This window comes from Python bivittatus, unplaced genomic scaffold, assembly GCF_059951505.1.
Source record: "Python bivittatus isolate LINGU-HERP-01145 unplaced genomic scaffold, Pbiv_v1 ctg000020_np1212, whole genome shotgun sequence".
Classification (NCBI taxonomy): domain Eukaryota; kingdom Metazoa; phylum Chordata; class Lepidosauria; order Squamata; family Pythonidae; genus Python; species Python bivittatus.
The window spans coordinates 22806624-22822299 of NW_028277030.1; the positions used below are offsets into that span (position 1 = coordinate 22806624).

Here is a 15676-nt window from a genome sequence, read left to right on the forward strand (position 1 = left end):
TTGGGCAGGTGGAGGCTTGGCCAGGAAGAACTTTGTCCAGCTTCGGAGAATGCACCAGTTGTGCCCTTCCTGAAGCAGATGTTCGTGTCCTCTCAGTTAGTCTTCTATAGCGTGCTCTACATGGGATTGCATTTGAAGATTACTCATAAACTACAGTTGGTCCAAAACACAAGAGTCTGAATTCTGGCTGATGGTGTTTGCCTTGCATTAGTTATCGATTAGCTTCCAAGTGCAATTCAGAGTGCTGTTTTTGACTTACGAAGACTTACATTCATTCATTCATTTAAAGGTTGCCCAACTCCATGACTCTGAGTGACTTATAGGGTTAAGAACAATAAACAGTAACTGCAAAAGACAGACCAAGCACTTCTGGGAAAAAAAAATACTTAAATAAAATTTTACAGGGTCTCTGCACCCACCTTAACCCAGGGCTGGAGGAACTGCCAAGTATTCTGTGACTTCTTGAATATCGTGAGAGTGGGAACCATATATATCTCGGGGGGGGGGGCAAGTGTTGTGATAGAGAAGGCACATTTTCTAGGTCCCAGTAGATCACACTGTTTAATTGAAGGGATCTGGGGCACACCCATTCTGTCTGATCTCACAGGACTGGCAGAAGTGATTAGAGACAGGCAGTCCGTCAAGTAATCAGGCCCTATACATTTAAGGTCTTTATAGGTGGTGACCAGCACTTTGAATTGTATCAGGAAGCCAACTGACAACCAGTGCAGCTTGTGGACAGCGGTGTCACATTGGCATACCAAGGCATGCTCATTTCTCATGCCACCACATTCTAGACCAGCTGTAACTTCCAAATGGTATTCAAGGATAGCCACTTGTAGAGCACATTTCAATAGTCCCCTTGTGAAATGAGTAAGGCATGACTTACTGTCTGGAATGCCTTCCAACCCAGCTGAAACTACACAAAAGCCTTCTTGGTGTCAGCCCCACTAGGCAGACCAGACCATGAAATCAGCTCCACAGGAAGGCTGTGGAGATTTATTGAGATTGGCTATAATAACAGAATCTTGCAAGTCTGATTGTACTGCATATCCCCTCCTTCTTATAGTTCAGTGAATTAGGGAGGTGTCTATCTGAGTAGCTTCTGAATGTTATCTGGATGTTCTGGACTTTAAAAAATATAATTTATTTATAAGCCACCATGAGTCAGTTGCAATTCAAGTTTAATAAGTAAAGGGATGAATCTAAGTATCTCAATAGAGCATGCATGCGTGCACCCACCCATCCCCATACATGTACAGTACTGTGCAAAAGTTTTAGGCAGGTGTGAAAAAATGCTGTAAAGTAAGAATGCTTTCCAAAATATGTATTGTAATTGTTTATGTTTATCAGTTTACAAAATGCAAAGTGAGCGAACAGAAGAGAAATCCAAATCAAATCAATATTTGGTGTGACCACCCTTTGCCTTCAAAACGGCATCAATTCTTCTAGGTACACTTGCACTCAGTTTTTGAAGGAACTCAGCAGGTAGGTTGTTCCAAACATCTTGGAGAACTAACCACAAATCTCCTGTGGATGTAGGCTGCCTCAAATCCTTCTGTCTCTTCATGTAATCCCAGACAGACTCAATGATGTTGAGATCAGGGCTCTGTGGGGGCCAAACCATCACTTCCAGGACTCCTTGTTCTTCTTTACGCTGAAGATAGTTCTTAATGAACTCAGCTGTATGATTGGGGTCGTTGTCCTGCTGCAGAATAAATTTGGGGCCAATCACACGCCTCCCTGATGGTATGGCATGATGGATAAGGATCTGCCTGTATTTCTCAGCATTGAGGACACCATTGATCCTGACCAAATCTCCAACTCCATTTGCAGAAATGCAGCCCCAACCTTGCAAGGAACCTCCACCAGACTTCACTGTTGCCTGCAGACACTCATTATTGCACCACTCTCCAGCCCTTCGGCGAACAAACTGCCTCCTGCTACAGCCAAATATTTCAAATTTTGACTCACCAGTCGAGAGCGCCTGCTGCCATTTTTCTGCACCCTAGTTCCTTTGTTTTGTTGCATAGTTGAGTCGCTTAGCCTTGTTTCCACATTGAAGGTATGGCTTTTTGGCCACAATTCTTCCATGAAGACCTCTTCTGCCCAGACTTCTCCAGACAGTAGATGGGTGTACCTGGGTCCCACTGGTTTCCACCAGTTCTTTGCTGATGGCACTGCTGGACATCTTCCGATGTCAAAGGGAACCAAGCATGATGTGTCTTCCATCTGCTGCATTAAGTTTCCTTGGCCGACCACTGCATTTACAGTCTGCATCGTTGCCTGTTTCTTTGTGCTTCTTCAAAAGAGCTTGAACAGCACATCTTGAAATCCCAGACTGCTTTGAAATGTTTGCCTGGGAGAGACCTTGCTGATGCAGTAGAACTACCTTGTGTCTTGTTGCTGTGCTCAGTCTTGCCATGGTGTATGACCTGTGGCATGAAACTGTCTTCCACAACCTCACCTTAGTAGCAGTTTGGCTGTTCCTCACCCAGTTTTAAGCCTCCTACACAGCTGTTTCTGTTTCAGTTAATGACTGTGTTTCAGCCTACATATGAAATTGATCATTAAGCACCTGCTTGGTATAATTGGTTAATCATACACCTGAGTCTAATCCTACAAGATCCCTGACTTTGTGCAAGTGTACAAAGTGTGCAGGTGTAAGAATTGATGCTGTTTTGAAAGCAAAGGGTGATCACACCAAATATTGATTTGATTTAGATTTCTCTTCTGCTTGGTCACTTTGCATTTTGTAAATTGATAAACATAAATTTATATGTTAAAACAATATAAACAATATATATTTTTGAAAGCATTCTTACTTTAGAGCATTTTTTCACACCTGCCTAAAACTTTTGCACAGTACTGTATGTGTATGTATGTATTTATGTGTGTGTGTGTGTGTAACAAGGTATGGTTGTTACTATGGTTGTTACTAACAATACTCCCATATTGTTAATATGTTTGATATTCTGTCACAACCCCTTCTTCATCATTAAAACAATATTGGAAAGTACTATGAAGGCTCTTGCTGGCCGTATGCCTGGCCAGCTTTTATTTTATTCTTTATGGTCACAATAACTGGGATTTTAGTGAGATGTGCTCTATTTTTTTCTTCCTCGATACTTTTGGTTTTGTCTGAGATCCACTTCTTGTTCTGCCTTCTGTGTATGTTTCAGTAATTGAAATTCATTATCCTTGCTTAACAACCATTCATTCAGTGACCGTTCAAAGTTACTATGGCATTGAACAAATGATACTTATGCCTGGTCGTCAAAGTTACAGCTGTTGCAGCGCCCCTGCAGTCATGTGATCAAATTTCAGGCAGCCCGTTTGCACTTACAATCACAGGGGCGCTTCAACTCCCCCCACCTGCCTATATCCCACCCCATCCATAAGTGACTGCCTCCTTTTCAACTCCCCCTACCCATCTATATCCCCTCCATGTCTACCCTTTTGGCCGCCTTGCACAGTGGCACTCCTCAGTGGCAGTGCTGGGAGTAAAGTAGAGGTCTGGGGCCTTCAGCAGTCTCAGCCTGCTACTGCTGCCCTCAGTCCTCTACTTCAACCCCAGTACTGTTGGCACTGCTACCACACCAAGGAGTGCCACCTCAAGCCTTGTGCCATGGCCAGCTGCCATAGCGCAAAGCCCCACCTGCCCCCGCAACCCTGTGTCCACTGGCCCTGCTGCGCCCAGCTGACCTTCGCCATCTTCCTCCTCCTGCTGCTGATGAGGCGCACCCAGCCTGGCCCTATGTGAGGCAGCTGCTGGCCACACCAAGCCTTCCTCCCAAGATTTTGGAAGGCCTCAGAATCCTTCTGAAGCATCATGAGAAGAGTGTGTGAGATTTGGAGGATGGAGTGTGTGAATTGGAGAATGGTGTGTGCAACCTCAGGAAGAAGCCCTGGTGCAGCCAGCAGCTGCCTTGCATAGGGCCGGGCCAGGCGTGTCTTGTCAGCAGCGGGAGGAAGAAGACGGTAAAGGTCAGCTGGGTGCAGCAGGGCTGGCGGAGTGCAAGGTGGCTGGGGCTTTGTGCTGGGGTGGCTGGCCACAGTGTGGGGCTTGAAGTAGCACTTCCCGGTAGTGGCACCGGTGGCGCTGGGGCTGAAGTAGAGGCCTGGAAGTGATGGTGGCCAGCTGAGACTGCTCAAGTCTCTGGGCCTCTGCTTCAGCCCCAGTGCTGCCACCGCTGCTGAGAAGTGCTGCTGTTCAGGGCGGCCAAAAGGGCAGAGTTGGAGGGGAGATAGGTGGGTAGGGGGAATTGAAGAGAGGCAGTCCCTTATGTCACCAAGGCTTAGGGCTGGGAAGGACCAAGCCGGGAATGGCTTGGATTAGGGTGGGTCCTTGCCTAATGACCGGTGGAACTTGGTTAACAATGGCAATGGGGATTGCTGGGATTTCCATCGCTAAGCAATGTGGTTACATGACATTGTGCTTTACGACTGCATCACTTAGTGACAGAAATTCCAGTCCCAATTGCCATCGTTAACTAAGGACTACCTCTATTAGAAGTTTCTAGATATCCTGAATCCACAAATGGGTAGGAGGATGTCATGTTACAGGATATTGTTTCCATGTTTCTTGATAATGCTTAATGTTTGTTTTCTTGGGTGCAAGTATGTTTTGAATTTTTAGCAAAGCTTTGCCTCACCTGGAAATAAGTTTTTCCTTATATTATAATTTCAGTTACATTTTTTTCTTCTTATATAATTGAAGGTGCAGCATGGAGATGAAAACAAGGCTGCTCTTGGAGTGAAATCTCTATCTGGAGGTGAACGTTCCTTCTCCACAGTTTGCTTCATCCTCTCTCTATGGTCCATTGCTGAATCTCCTTTCAGATGCTTGGATGAATTTGATGTATTTATGGTATAGTTGGCTGAATTTACTTATTGCGAAAAATTAGATCATGGATGGGCTGATCTGGGGGGTAGCTTGGATTGTTTCTTGGTTTGTTATGTGCTTATTATAGGGTTTATACTAGTTTTGTGCCACTAGTTTTTAGCAGACATGATCAGAGGAATCAGATAAGCTAACCCTGAATTAAGCAAAGTTGCTGGAAAATGACTGTTGTAGAAGAAAAAAGGGTGGCATTGGGACTAGTTTTTAAGACAATAATATACATTGAATTGTTTTGGAAATTTGAATAAAATGTGTTTTTTAAAAATAACATTTTGCACAACTTTGATATCTTTTAGGACATGATTAACCGGAGCGTTGCAATGAACATGATGCTTAAGATGGCAGACTCCCAACGGTATCGGCAGTTTATTTTGCTCAGTCCCCAGAACGTGAGGTATCTATAGTACATTTCCTGGTCCCTATTCTTATAGGTATTTTAAGGCTTTTAACTTTTTTAAAAACTAATTTATGTCAGTCATCTTACACCCTTAAATATACTTCTTATGGTTAATTTACATTGGAAGTTCTAGAGGTATGCTGGATAAGATGTGATATCAGCAATGAATGCTAAATTTTGAAATGAAATATACTAAATTGAAGCTTTAGAAATATCTGTGACTGAATTAGGTTAAATAAAATGCAGAAAAAATCAGAACATAAAGATGTATATGTATATAATTATAAATTGTATTGAATTGCAGCATATTTATTTTATTTATTTATCATATTTATATAGCCGCCCATCTCATATGAAAGTGACTCTTGCATGAAAACTCCCAGTCACTTATTAAGATTTCTATAAACTCTGAGGACCTGCATGACCACAAGATTGGATCCTAACTTGAGTAACCATAGTTTCAGGAGATAACAACTTTCTTGTGTGGTTTCTTAAGCAGAATACTTTTGTTGTTAGTTAGTTAAATGATTTGTAATAATTTACACATTTGTGAATTGTAGACTTTTTAAATGCTGTTAATTTTTTCCCTCCCTATGGGTCCATACCCTTTGTAGAAACAAGATTTTTCAGTCCTGTTGTAAGGATTCAGAGGTCTCCGTTGGGCTGACACTAAGTAATTAGGTTCATTGTCCCCAGAAATGGGTGAAGAGATCATTTAGGAGATCAACAAGACGTTTTCCTCGCAGTTTGGAATAGCACCCCTCCCCTCCCTTGAACCTGTTTACTAGGATCTGGAGGGAACAGACTGAGTAGTTGTCTCTACGTAGATTCAGTTCTAACATGGCATTTAGCAGGAGTGCTGTTGCCGTTGTTACAGTTGTGAGTAAAAATATGTTGGGTCAAAAGCTATTGCTACCAGGTTTGTGACTAGTTTATAAAATAACTCATAAAAATGCATAATGGGAATATGAACATCCTAGTACTCAGAGTAGCTTTGTGCAATATTGAATCCCATGGATTTAACATATAATAAAAGATCTTGTAGATTATCTTCTTGCTCAGAGTCTGCAGGATTTACGAATGCAACTACAGCAACCCTGACAGATGCCATTTAATTAGTTCTGCTTTAGTTCATTTTTGTCGTGAAGAAGGGCCCATCACTTCTGGAAGCAAGTAGAGGACAGTTAATGCTCTTAACATTTAGTTGAAATCTGCTTCATTGCAGATTCCACCCATTCATTCTAGTCCTTTCTTCTGAAGAATCCGAGAACAAGTCTCCCCCTCAGGTGCTTGAAGGCAGCTATTATATCTCCCTTTAACCCAGGGACAGGTAAAGTTTTGGCAGCTCTAGAGTTTTGCTTACGATTGTTAGACTGACTATTCATTTAATTTGCCTAAAAGATAGTTCCAGTGTTTCTATGAACTTGGTATTTAAAATGCTGATATGTTTTTGATAGATCATGTTTACACAGGTTAAAGATGGGCTGTCATTTTAAAATGTCATACAAAGTAAAGAACCGGGTGGGGTCCAGGTATGAAAACATTGCATGAAAGAATCATTGCTAATTTGTTTCTCCATTTTGTATCTAGTTTGCCCACAAGTCGTCTCATCCGAATCCTTCGAATGCAAGACCCTGAGAGGGGACAAAGGACGCTGAATTTTAATCATAGAAATGAAGACGAAGATAGAGAATGAGTGCTGTAGTTACATCTCGTCTGCTATTACTAATTTGTTTCATAATACAGGAAGACACACAGACTTTGTTCACTGCTGATAAAATCAGTGAAATGTGAGCTTTATTGTTCTTCAAGCTTACTTGTGGCCTTTTCCCTCCTTATAACAGGTTTTTAATGGTACATAACATGTTTGAATTTTATGCTCAGATTTTGTAAATCTTTTGATGCCAGAATTATAGCGGTCAGTATGCTCTTTCTTGTACTTTGTTCTATGAATTGCATTTACTGTATAGTACTTGCCAGAGTTTGCTATTAATAATATATTTGGTGAATGTGGGAAATATTTTTATTGTTCCCAAAATAGAGGTAAACAAAGATTACCGAAGATGAATACATTTTATATAGTATGCTTAGCTGTTTTTACAACATTTTTGTAACCCTTATCAATAATTCCTCTAATAACATTTCCGTCTAAATTTGTATTTTTCCCTTTGTCACTGCAAAATACTACATTGTTAAGCCACTTTATTGTATACGTAACTGTGTCTTCCAAATCCTTCTCTTATCCATTTAGTTCCTGTGGCAAACAAAACTTTGCAGTTGAAGGTCGATTGTATATTGTTCTAAATCACTATTTTTGAACAAGCTATACTGGTGTAATTCATATAGAGAATGCTAACCCAGGACTAAGCCCTATGTGGCCCTGCCAGTATAGCTGAAGTATAAATCCCAGCATTCCTCCTCACTGGCCATGCTGATATGAGCTTCAGGCAGATGTACTGAAACAACATCTGGAAGAACAAAAGTTGCTCATTCCTGCACGGCATAACCCAGTTGAAAGGCCTCCTTGGCAAGGGAGGTTATTTGAAATCTTTGGGAATGATACAAACTAACTTAAAATGTTTTATTTTTCTAAGTACAAAAAAAAAAAAAGGAAAAATAATAAACCACTTTCAAATGTAGCATCAGGTGCAGCTGATTGCATGGACACCACACTAATGTAGGAAGAGTTAATTATCTTCCAAGATGGAAGGGGTTCAGTTGCAGTTACTGCGGCGCTGAAAAAAGTGGGATGTACGACCAGTCCTCAAAGTTCCGGCCACTGCAGCAACCCTGTGGTCATGTGATTGCAATCTGGATACTTGTGTGCCCGGTTCATGATTACAACATCACAGGGAGCTGCGTTCATGTGATTGCCATTTGCTACCTTCCCTGCCAGCTTCCCACAAACAAACCCAATGGGGAAGCCGGCAGGAAAGGTTGCAAGTCACTCCGGTAAATCGCTCAACTTCCACCAGCCCTCCCAGCCCCTCCCTTGGCCTCCCACAACTTGCATGCCGCCTGCGCCGGCCCTCCCATGACTTGCACACAGCCTATACTGGCCCTCCCAGGCCTTCCTCAGCCTCCCCCACCCCCCTGCGGCACCCATACACTACTTACCTTTTACTTACCTAAGTATTTTTTTAGCAACTATTCTATAAATTAAGACTGGAATTATACAACCTTGTGCTGGAGTTCAAGTGCTCTGGCATTCCTGGAATTTCCTGTTTTGAGTGCAGCTCTGTGCACAACACAAGAATGAGACCTAGAGAAACTCTTGACTTTCATAATAGTTTCTGGGGATTATGAAAGGCTGATGTTAGCCCTTTGAGGTAGACCAGACTAGAAAACCAAAGTTATGAATGCTAAAACTTTTATTATATGGTTACAGTAACAGAATCCTGCAAGTCTGAATACGCTTCCCCCCTCCCTTTCTTTTTCTTGGTGAGACCTAGGGAGGGTCAAGTCTGAGATGTTTTCTCAAATTACATTTCTGCTTTGGACTCAAATTTCTTTTATCTGACTGTGTCTTGGTTGCAGCTCTTCTTCCTGTTCCTTAAGATTATTCCTCCTGTCCATTATACCTGCAATGGAAGATGGTTGGAGCTCAGTTCTGTAAGCACCTGGGTGAAGTCCCCATGCATATACAGAAGCTCCACTGAGAATTATTTGGCTATCAAAGAGCATTCATCACCTATTTAATTCCAGCGCTAGCAGCAAAGTACCTGTGTAAAAGGAAACACATGAGAAGTCAAATGTTATAAATTTATTTGGGGACATTGATCTCAACCTTTTTGGAAGCTTATGAAAATTTCAAGCAGAAATTAATACACTCCCAACAAAACAGTTCAAACTTCCAGTAAAACAGCATTGAAAATGTGTTTTTTCTATATTTCTATGTTCTATATATTCTATATATTCTATATTTATTTGTTTAACTTTCAGTTAAGGGAACACCTTAGTGGGGTTCGCTTTTTTAAAGTGTTATGCTTCATTCCTCTGACATGAGCCTTTTTTTTTGTTTAATTTTTTGAAAGAAAGGATGCAAATGAGGTAAGAATTAAGGCAAACCTAAAAGTCATGCAAATGAAATACATTTATATTCACTGACAATACAAGCACATGACTGGATCAGACTCCTAAAGCTGCCCTCAGTCTGTCCGCTACTACTATACAGCAGAATGGTGACATACTTGCTAATGAACAGTTACACTACCATGGGGAGTTCAGTGTCACTAACATTATCCAGTTTAGAACACACATAACTAGCATCAGTAAAACTTGAACAATAAATAGTATAGTTCTCTGCAGCATGGTATCGCTGCATAGGCATCAGAGGAAAAAGGACTTATGAAATGACATTGCACACATCACATTGTGGCATAATTTTGTTTTATAATAGATATTTTTAAAATTCTTTAGCAATTGACATTCTCATGCACACAAGTGTTTCAAACACAAGAAGCAAGTCCATTGATAGGTAGTCCAAGCAATTTTTGTTTGTTTTGTGTGTGTGTGTGTTTAGATAGCTGCAAACTGAATGGAACATTTAAACTTCTGTGCAGTCCATGAAAGCATTTTATACAAGCTCATTTCTGAATGTCACATTGCAGGAGTAATACGATGGAAGGGTCACTCTTTGCAGCTTCTTTGAATTCATCCAATGTAATCTGATCATCTTTGTTCTTATCCATTTTGCTGAAAATCTTGTCTACTCGTTGCTCTGGTGTGAGACCATCTTCATTCATTTTCATCATTATCACAGTGCCCACCATTTTATAAATGGCCTTGAGAGAGAAAAATATGAATTTCATGAGATCTGGCAGAATTACTCTATCAGCTGAAACATCTATAGAGCAATGCTGTAGTTGTCTACTTGGAGATATAGTCAACTGAGTTCAGCAGGGCTTATTACCTGGGCAGTGAAGATTGGATTACACTTTTAAGCAACAACTCTGCCATCTAGCCTGATTTAAGCACAACAGTTAAATGTAGATCAAACAGAACGTTAAACATATGCTATCGGTGACAGTACAATACACTGTGAAAGTCTAAATTGTTAAATCGAGAGATGATACTTTCCGATTTATTTTGAAAGTCTGTTGCATTGCTTCCTTAAATTAGGGAGAGCTTTTATGTCAGCATTTTGTAAAAAGAATGCATCTGTGCAGTTGGGAGTATTCACCTGTATTTACTTTTTACCAGAGAGCCTGTTGGGGCTGAAGAACTCTACTGTGTGATTCACACTGGGACACCCTGTCAATTAGAAGTGGGCCACCAATAATAGGAAAAGGGCAGATTCTGTCACCACATCAACAGTGTCACCATTAGAGTGAGTGACATTCTTTCCCCTCTGGAGGAGGAAATAAAAGAATTCTCTCAAGAACATTGCTGTACTGAGGCTTAAGATTTAGACCAGGGTGAGGAAATGCCCTCCTACTCATTCAGGCCTAAGGACCTAATACGGCCACTGTTGCCTAGCTACTGTAGAATTGCAGAAGACAAAGACTCTGTCCCTCCTTTTAGCTGACGAGTCAATTCAGGTTGTCCCCGGTTAATGATGGGAATTGGGATTGGATTTTTTGTCCCTAAGCGATGCAGTCATAAAGTGTGACATCATGTGACCCCATTGCTTAGTGACGGCAATCCTGGCACTCCTTGTTGCCGGTGTTAAGTGAGGATCATGGGTCATTAAGCAAGTCCCAGGTGGCTCACAAACAGGCTGGCAGGCAGGTAAGTGGCTGCTGCCGGGTGGGGGACTGTGTGCAGGTGGCTGGTGAGATGCAGCGCAAGCATGGTGGGGCCAGGAGTGGCTGCTGCCAGGAGGGAGAGAGTGTGAACAACTTACTGGAGTGACTTGCAACTTTGCTTGTGGGAAACCAGCAGGGAAGGTTGCAAATGGCGATTATGTGATCACGGGAGGCTGTAACCGTTGTTAAATGCAAGCCAGTTGCCAAGCACCCAGATTGCAATCATGTGACTGTGGGGTTGGTGGGATGGCCAGAACTTCAAGGACCAGTTCTAAATACCACTCGTTCACCGCCACTGTAACTTCAAATGGTCGCTGAACAAGTGATCGTTAAACAAGAACTACCTGTAATGATGTCTAGGTGCATTGGATAATTTTGCATCGCATTGCAATTTGATGTGAGATTGTATAGATTTTGCCTTGTGCATTATTTTCTGTGAAGGAGGTATTGAACTAAATCTTAAATTTATCTTTTATGATATAGTTTTTAGGATAATGTTATCTCGTGATCATTGTCCATAAAAAAACTTGGTTTCCTTACTGTGGCCCTCCAAATTTTGGTGTATTACAGCATCTAGCAGCCCCAGGCAGCATGGCCCATGGTAAAGGATGCTGAGAGTTGTAATTCCACAGCATCGAAATACATACAAATTCCCTTGCCATGGCATAGATTATATTTTCAGCTGGCAATCTCATCACTGATAATCAGGCCTCCTGCTTACATAGCCCCAGCCTTTTATAGATCCACCCATTCTATGTCACTGTTGGCATATTTCCTCATTTTTTATCATAAAACCCTCAAGGTGGTAAAACATCAAAAAGTCACCAAAGCAGAACATTTTGTTTCTTGCTCACAATAGAAAGCGAGCAAGAAACAAAATGATTCTTGAGGATACTAGAATTTGGCTTACCTCTATAATTTCCAGCATCTCTACCCTTGTGATTTTTCCATCTCCATCTAAGTCATACATATTGAAGGCCCAGTTTAATTTCTGTTCAAAGCTGCCCCTTGAAGTAATGGAGAGCGCACAGATGAACTCTCTGAAGTCAATGGTTCCGTCGCCATTCTTATCAAAGGTTCTGAAAGCATGTTGAGCAAACTTTGAAGCATCTCCATATGGGAAGAACTACAAAATTAAACACAAACAAAAGTATTAGAAGACAACTTAAACCTTAGCTTTTAGATTCTATGTCCGATTTAAGAATGTATTTTAAAACAGTTCTAAGCACCTTGACTTTTCAGAAATATTTGGCTTTCTTCGTATTCCAACCTTTTGCACATTTGATGCCATCATAACCCAACTGACTTCCAGGAAATTATATCCAAGTCCAAGACTCTAGCCTTCGGTCCCTTTGAAGATGACATCTTGGCTGGAATTCTATCAAGTGCCTGCAGAATTTATAATATCGTAAATCAAACTAGATTAGCTATTTCCAGTTGCTGTCAGATTGTGCCAGGAAACGTGAGACTTATTGGCCTTCGGGGCTTTCATTCTTTCTTTCATTTCTTGCTTTAGCTATGAATTCTAATAACCATGAAATTGTCCATTTATTAAATGAAGACGAAGTGCATCTACATAACCTTTCATAGCATTGAATTTCATGGATGCCTCCGTACAGGTTAACAGGAGAATGAGCAGAAGCAGTTACTTTTATTTTTTGTCATAATTTTTTGTCATTTCAGCTTATCCAGGATCAATTTCCCCATTCTGCTACATTTTTATTATTGGGCGCAACCAAGGTATTTGACAGTATCTGCTCGGTATTTATGGAAAGTATTTTTACTAAAGATGTGAGAAATACTTATAAAATGCAGCAAAAAAGTCTTCCAAAATAGAATCAGAGCAAAGGGAGGAATCTTTAATGCTCTTGACTCAACCTTGTGAGAGGTTTGGGAGCCACGGGTTCTGGATATGGGTTGCTTATCACAAAATTTGGGAGGTTAAAAATCAGACAGGGAAAGGAGACAAAACAAGAGGTGATGGTTACAGTAATTTGACTAGCACTGTGATCTAGAATGGGATTGAAATCAGACAATGACTATGAAGTCTTACATGAAGAGACCTGAAATAATCTAATGGACTCTTTCATCTTCTACCTAGGTAGAATTATTCTAACCAGTTACTGAGAATGTAGTCCTTGATATATCTGATTTCTTTGCATAATGTTTAATTCCCTTTGTGATTAAAAATGCAAATAACTTAATCATAACATTTTCTTATTATTTGTGTGGCTAATATTGCAAAAGGTGTAACCATGAAAGCTGATAGTACTAGTATACACTATTGGGAAAGAGATTTTGAAAAATTACAGTAATCAGAAGTGAAAATAGTAATTTCAATCCTTTTCCTCATTATTTTTGTCTTTTCCTTTCACACATACTCAGGATAATTTTTTTAAGGATAGGGACACACTACACATATGCACAAGATACACACATTATAATGCCTCCTTGGGATACAGACATTTATGCATCATGGCAATGGAGAATCGGAGGATGTCAGGACTAGCAACTTCAGCAAAAATTAAATGTACATAGTAACACAGAATGTATTAGTATGTAGGTTAACATTAGTTAATCCTGAATCAATATAGAAGTGACTGCACAGCTGAGTGGACTCAATGGAGATGGAAAAAAAGTGCACTGCATGTTATATGCTATGGAAGAAAATATGGGAATATTATACGGTCTAAGGCAGGGAGTCTGAATTAGAGACAGTAGGTAGATTGGGCTAGCACAAGGGAGATCAGCATTCATCTGTCTGTCAGCCATACACGTTAGTCCCAAAGGGTGCTCAGCAAAACTATTCTCTGTTAGAGGCAGCTGAACTCTGAATAGGTTACAGCTCTGTTACTGACCACCAAGAGGTAGGCACTACGTATCAACAGAAGCGAATATGTGTAGCTCAGGGTTGAACTGTGGAGTCCTTGGGGTTCTCTGAGCTTGGTTGTTTTCTTTCAAACGTTCTGTTACCTGGCTAGGTAACATCTTCAGTGCTACAATGGAGTGGGGTTTGCTCTCTGTTTATATACAGTGGCATGCCCTGCCAGTGTTGGTGGGGGTGGGGGCTTTGTTTTGTTTTATTTTTTCCCTCTGGTAGTTCCTTGATTAAGGTATTGTTTAGTGCTGGTATGTCTGGTGGTAATCTTGGAGTTAATCTCTGCTTCTCTGGGTGATGATTGCTGGTGAGGAGATGTTCTGGTCTTTTGTTTTCCTTTCTATTGTCTCTTTTGAATATTGTGTAGATGTTGTTTATCTTTATGTGCCTGTTGGTGGCTGCTGAATACCAAGCTTCCAAGAATTCCCTCGCATTTTTGGATTTAGCTTGGTCTAAGATGCTGACAGTTTCCCCGTTGAAACTATGGTTATGTGTTGTGAGATTAAGGAGTCTTAATCTTAAGCAAACCAAAAGGCCCAGTAGCCCAAGAAGAAAAAACAAGAGTCATCTACAACATACAGTATAAAGACTGTAACAACCACTATGTAGGACAGACAGGCAGAAGGCTAGCAGAGCGCATCCATGAACACCAACTAGCAGTCAGAAGACACAATGAAAACTCCTTAATCTCACAACACATGGAGCAAGCTCAGAGAGCCCCAAGGGCTCCACTACGTGAGCAGTTTCATCCTATTTAGGACTCATCAGACATTGGTGGCCAGATGTTATTCTATGGGGTTCTGTGATGGAATGGAATTATGAAGGCCAAACTCAGAGAGGAAAACATGCTCTTTTGTCTCCTGAGGGACGAGGGAGAGATAAGAGGATGAAGCTGGCACCTCTCTGAGGAATTAACACTGCTGTGACTGGCTGACTTTGGGAACTGGGGTTTCAGTCTGGGAAGGTTCTTGCTAGAGGTTGTAGCTAATAAACATTGCTGAACTAAATCTACATGGTCTCTTGGAGTTCCTTGGGCTAGGCCTGACAGGTTCAGACCTTCAACTGGGAACTGAACTCATGAACCTTTGCACTTTAGATGACTATTTTCAGTGCATTAGTTTTAGGAGTTATCCAGGTCCTGGGGCTCAGCAGTTGCAAGAAGGACTATCAGGACTATCAGGAAGGGCTATCAGAATGATATCTACAATCATGCCCCTGTCCAAATAGGAGGAAACGGGGCATTTAATGCCTGCCTCCTGGTGGTCAGGGTAACTGAAAATACTACCCAGGATATACATTGTGTAAAAACAGAAAGGGGATGTTGAAGGTGGAGAAAAAGTCAAGTAAAACCCTATACACAGAGGCAGGACATATTGTAACATCTGTATCTCCCTGCTCTGAAAGCTTAAAAGGTGGACTGTATATCCCATTCTGATAGATAGCTCTTTTATTGTGAGCCATCTAGAACTCTAGAGAGAAGGAGGCATATAAGTCCATACATTTATCTAATAAAAATGGATAAACTTTTTTCTACTGAGCCAGCTGTTCTAAACAGCATGTCACAAAGAAACAAGGGTGAAGCTATATTCCTGAGGAGTAAGAATTCCTCAGCTGTAATTCTGCAGAGAAAAATGTATTTCAGAAGCATATGGAACTGCATTTCCACCAGAAGACACCTTCCTTCAGGCTGATAATGAAAAGCCAACACTGTACCTTCTTGCTGAGATGTGAAAACAGCAGGAGTCTTGAGG

The 15676-nt window shown here is 41.1% G+C and overlaps 2 protein-coding genes across 2 annotated transcripts in view; one reads left to right on the forward strand and one right to left on the reverse strand.

Annotated features, from left to right (window-relative positions):
• The window catches only part of SMC6 (structural maintenance of chromosomes 6), a 55137-nt gene extending 46133 nt beyond the window's left edge, over window positions 1-9004 (forward strand). The window contains exons 25-27 of the mRNA XM_088135811.1: window positions 4721-4870; window positions 5200-5297; window positions 6891-9004. Coding sequence (XP_087991937.1) covers window positions 4721-4870; window positions 5200-5297; window positions 6891-6996 — 354 coding nt within the window. The 3' untranslated portion in view covers window positions 6997-9004. The remainder of the gene's footprint in view (window positions 1-4720; window positions 4871-5199; window positions 5298-6890) is intronic.
• A 22-nt stretch (window positions 9005-9026) lies between these two features.
• Window positions 9027-15676, reverse strand: part of VSNL1 (visinin like 1) — a 95456-nt gene continuing 88806 nt past the window's right edge. The window contains exons 3-4 of the mRNA XM_088135823.1: window positions 11958-12173; window positions 9027-10084 (exon numbers count right to left, since the gene is read on the reverse strand). Coding sequence (XP_087991949.1) covers window positions 9887-10084; window positions 11958-12173 — 414 coding nt within the window. The 3' untranslated portion in view covers window positions 9027-9886. The remainder of the gene's footprint in view (window positions 10085-11957; window positions 12174-15676) is intronic.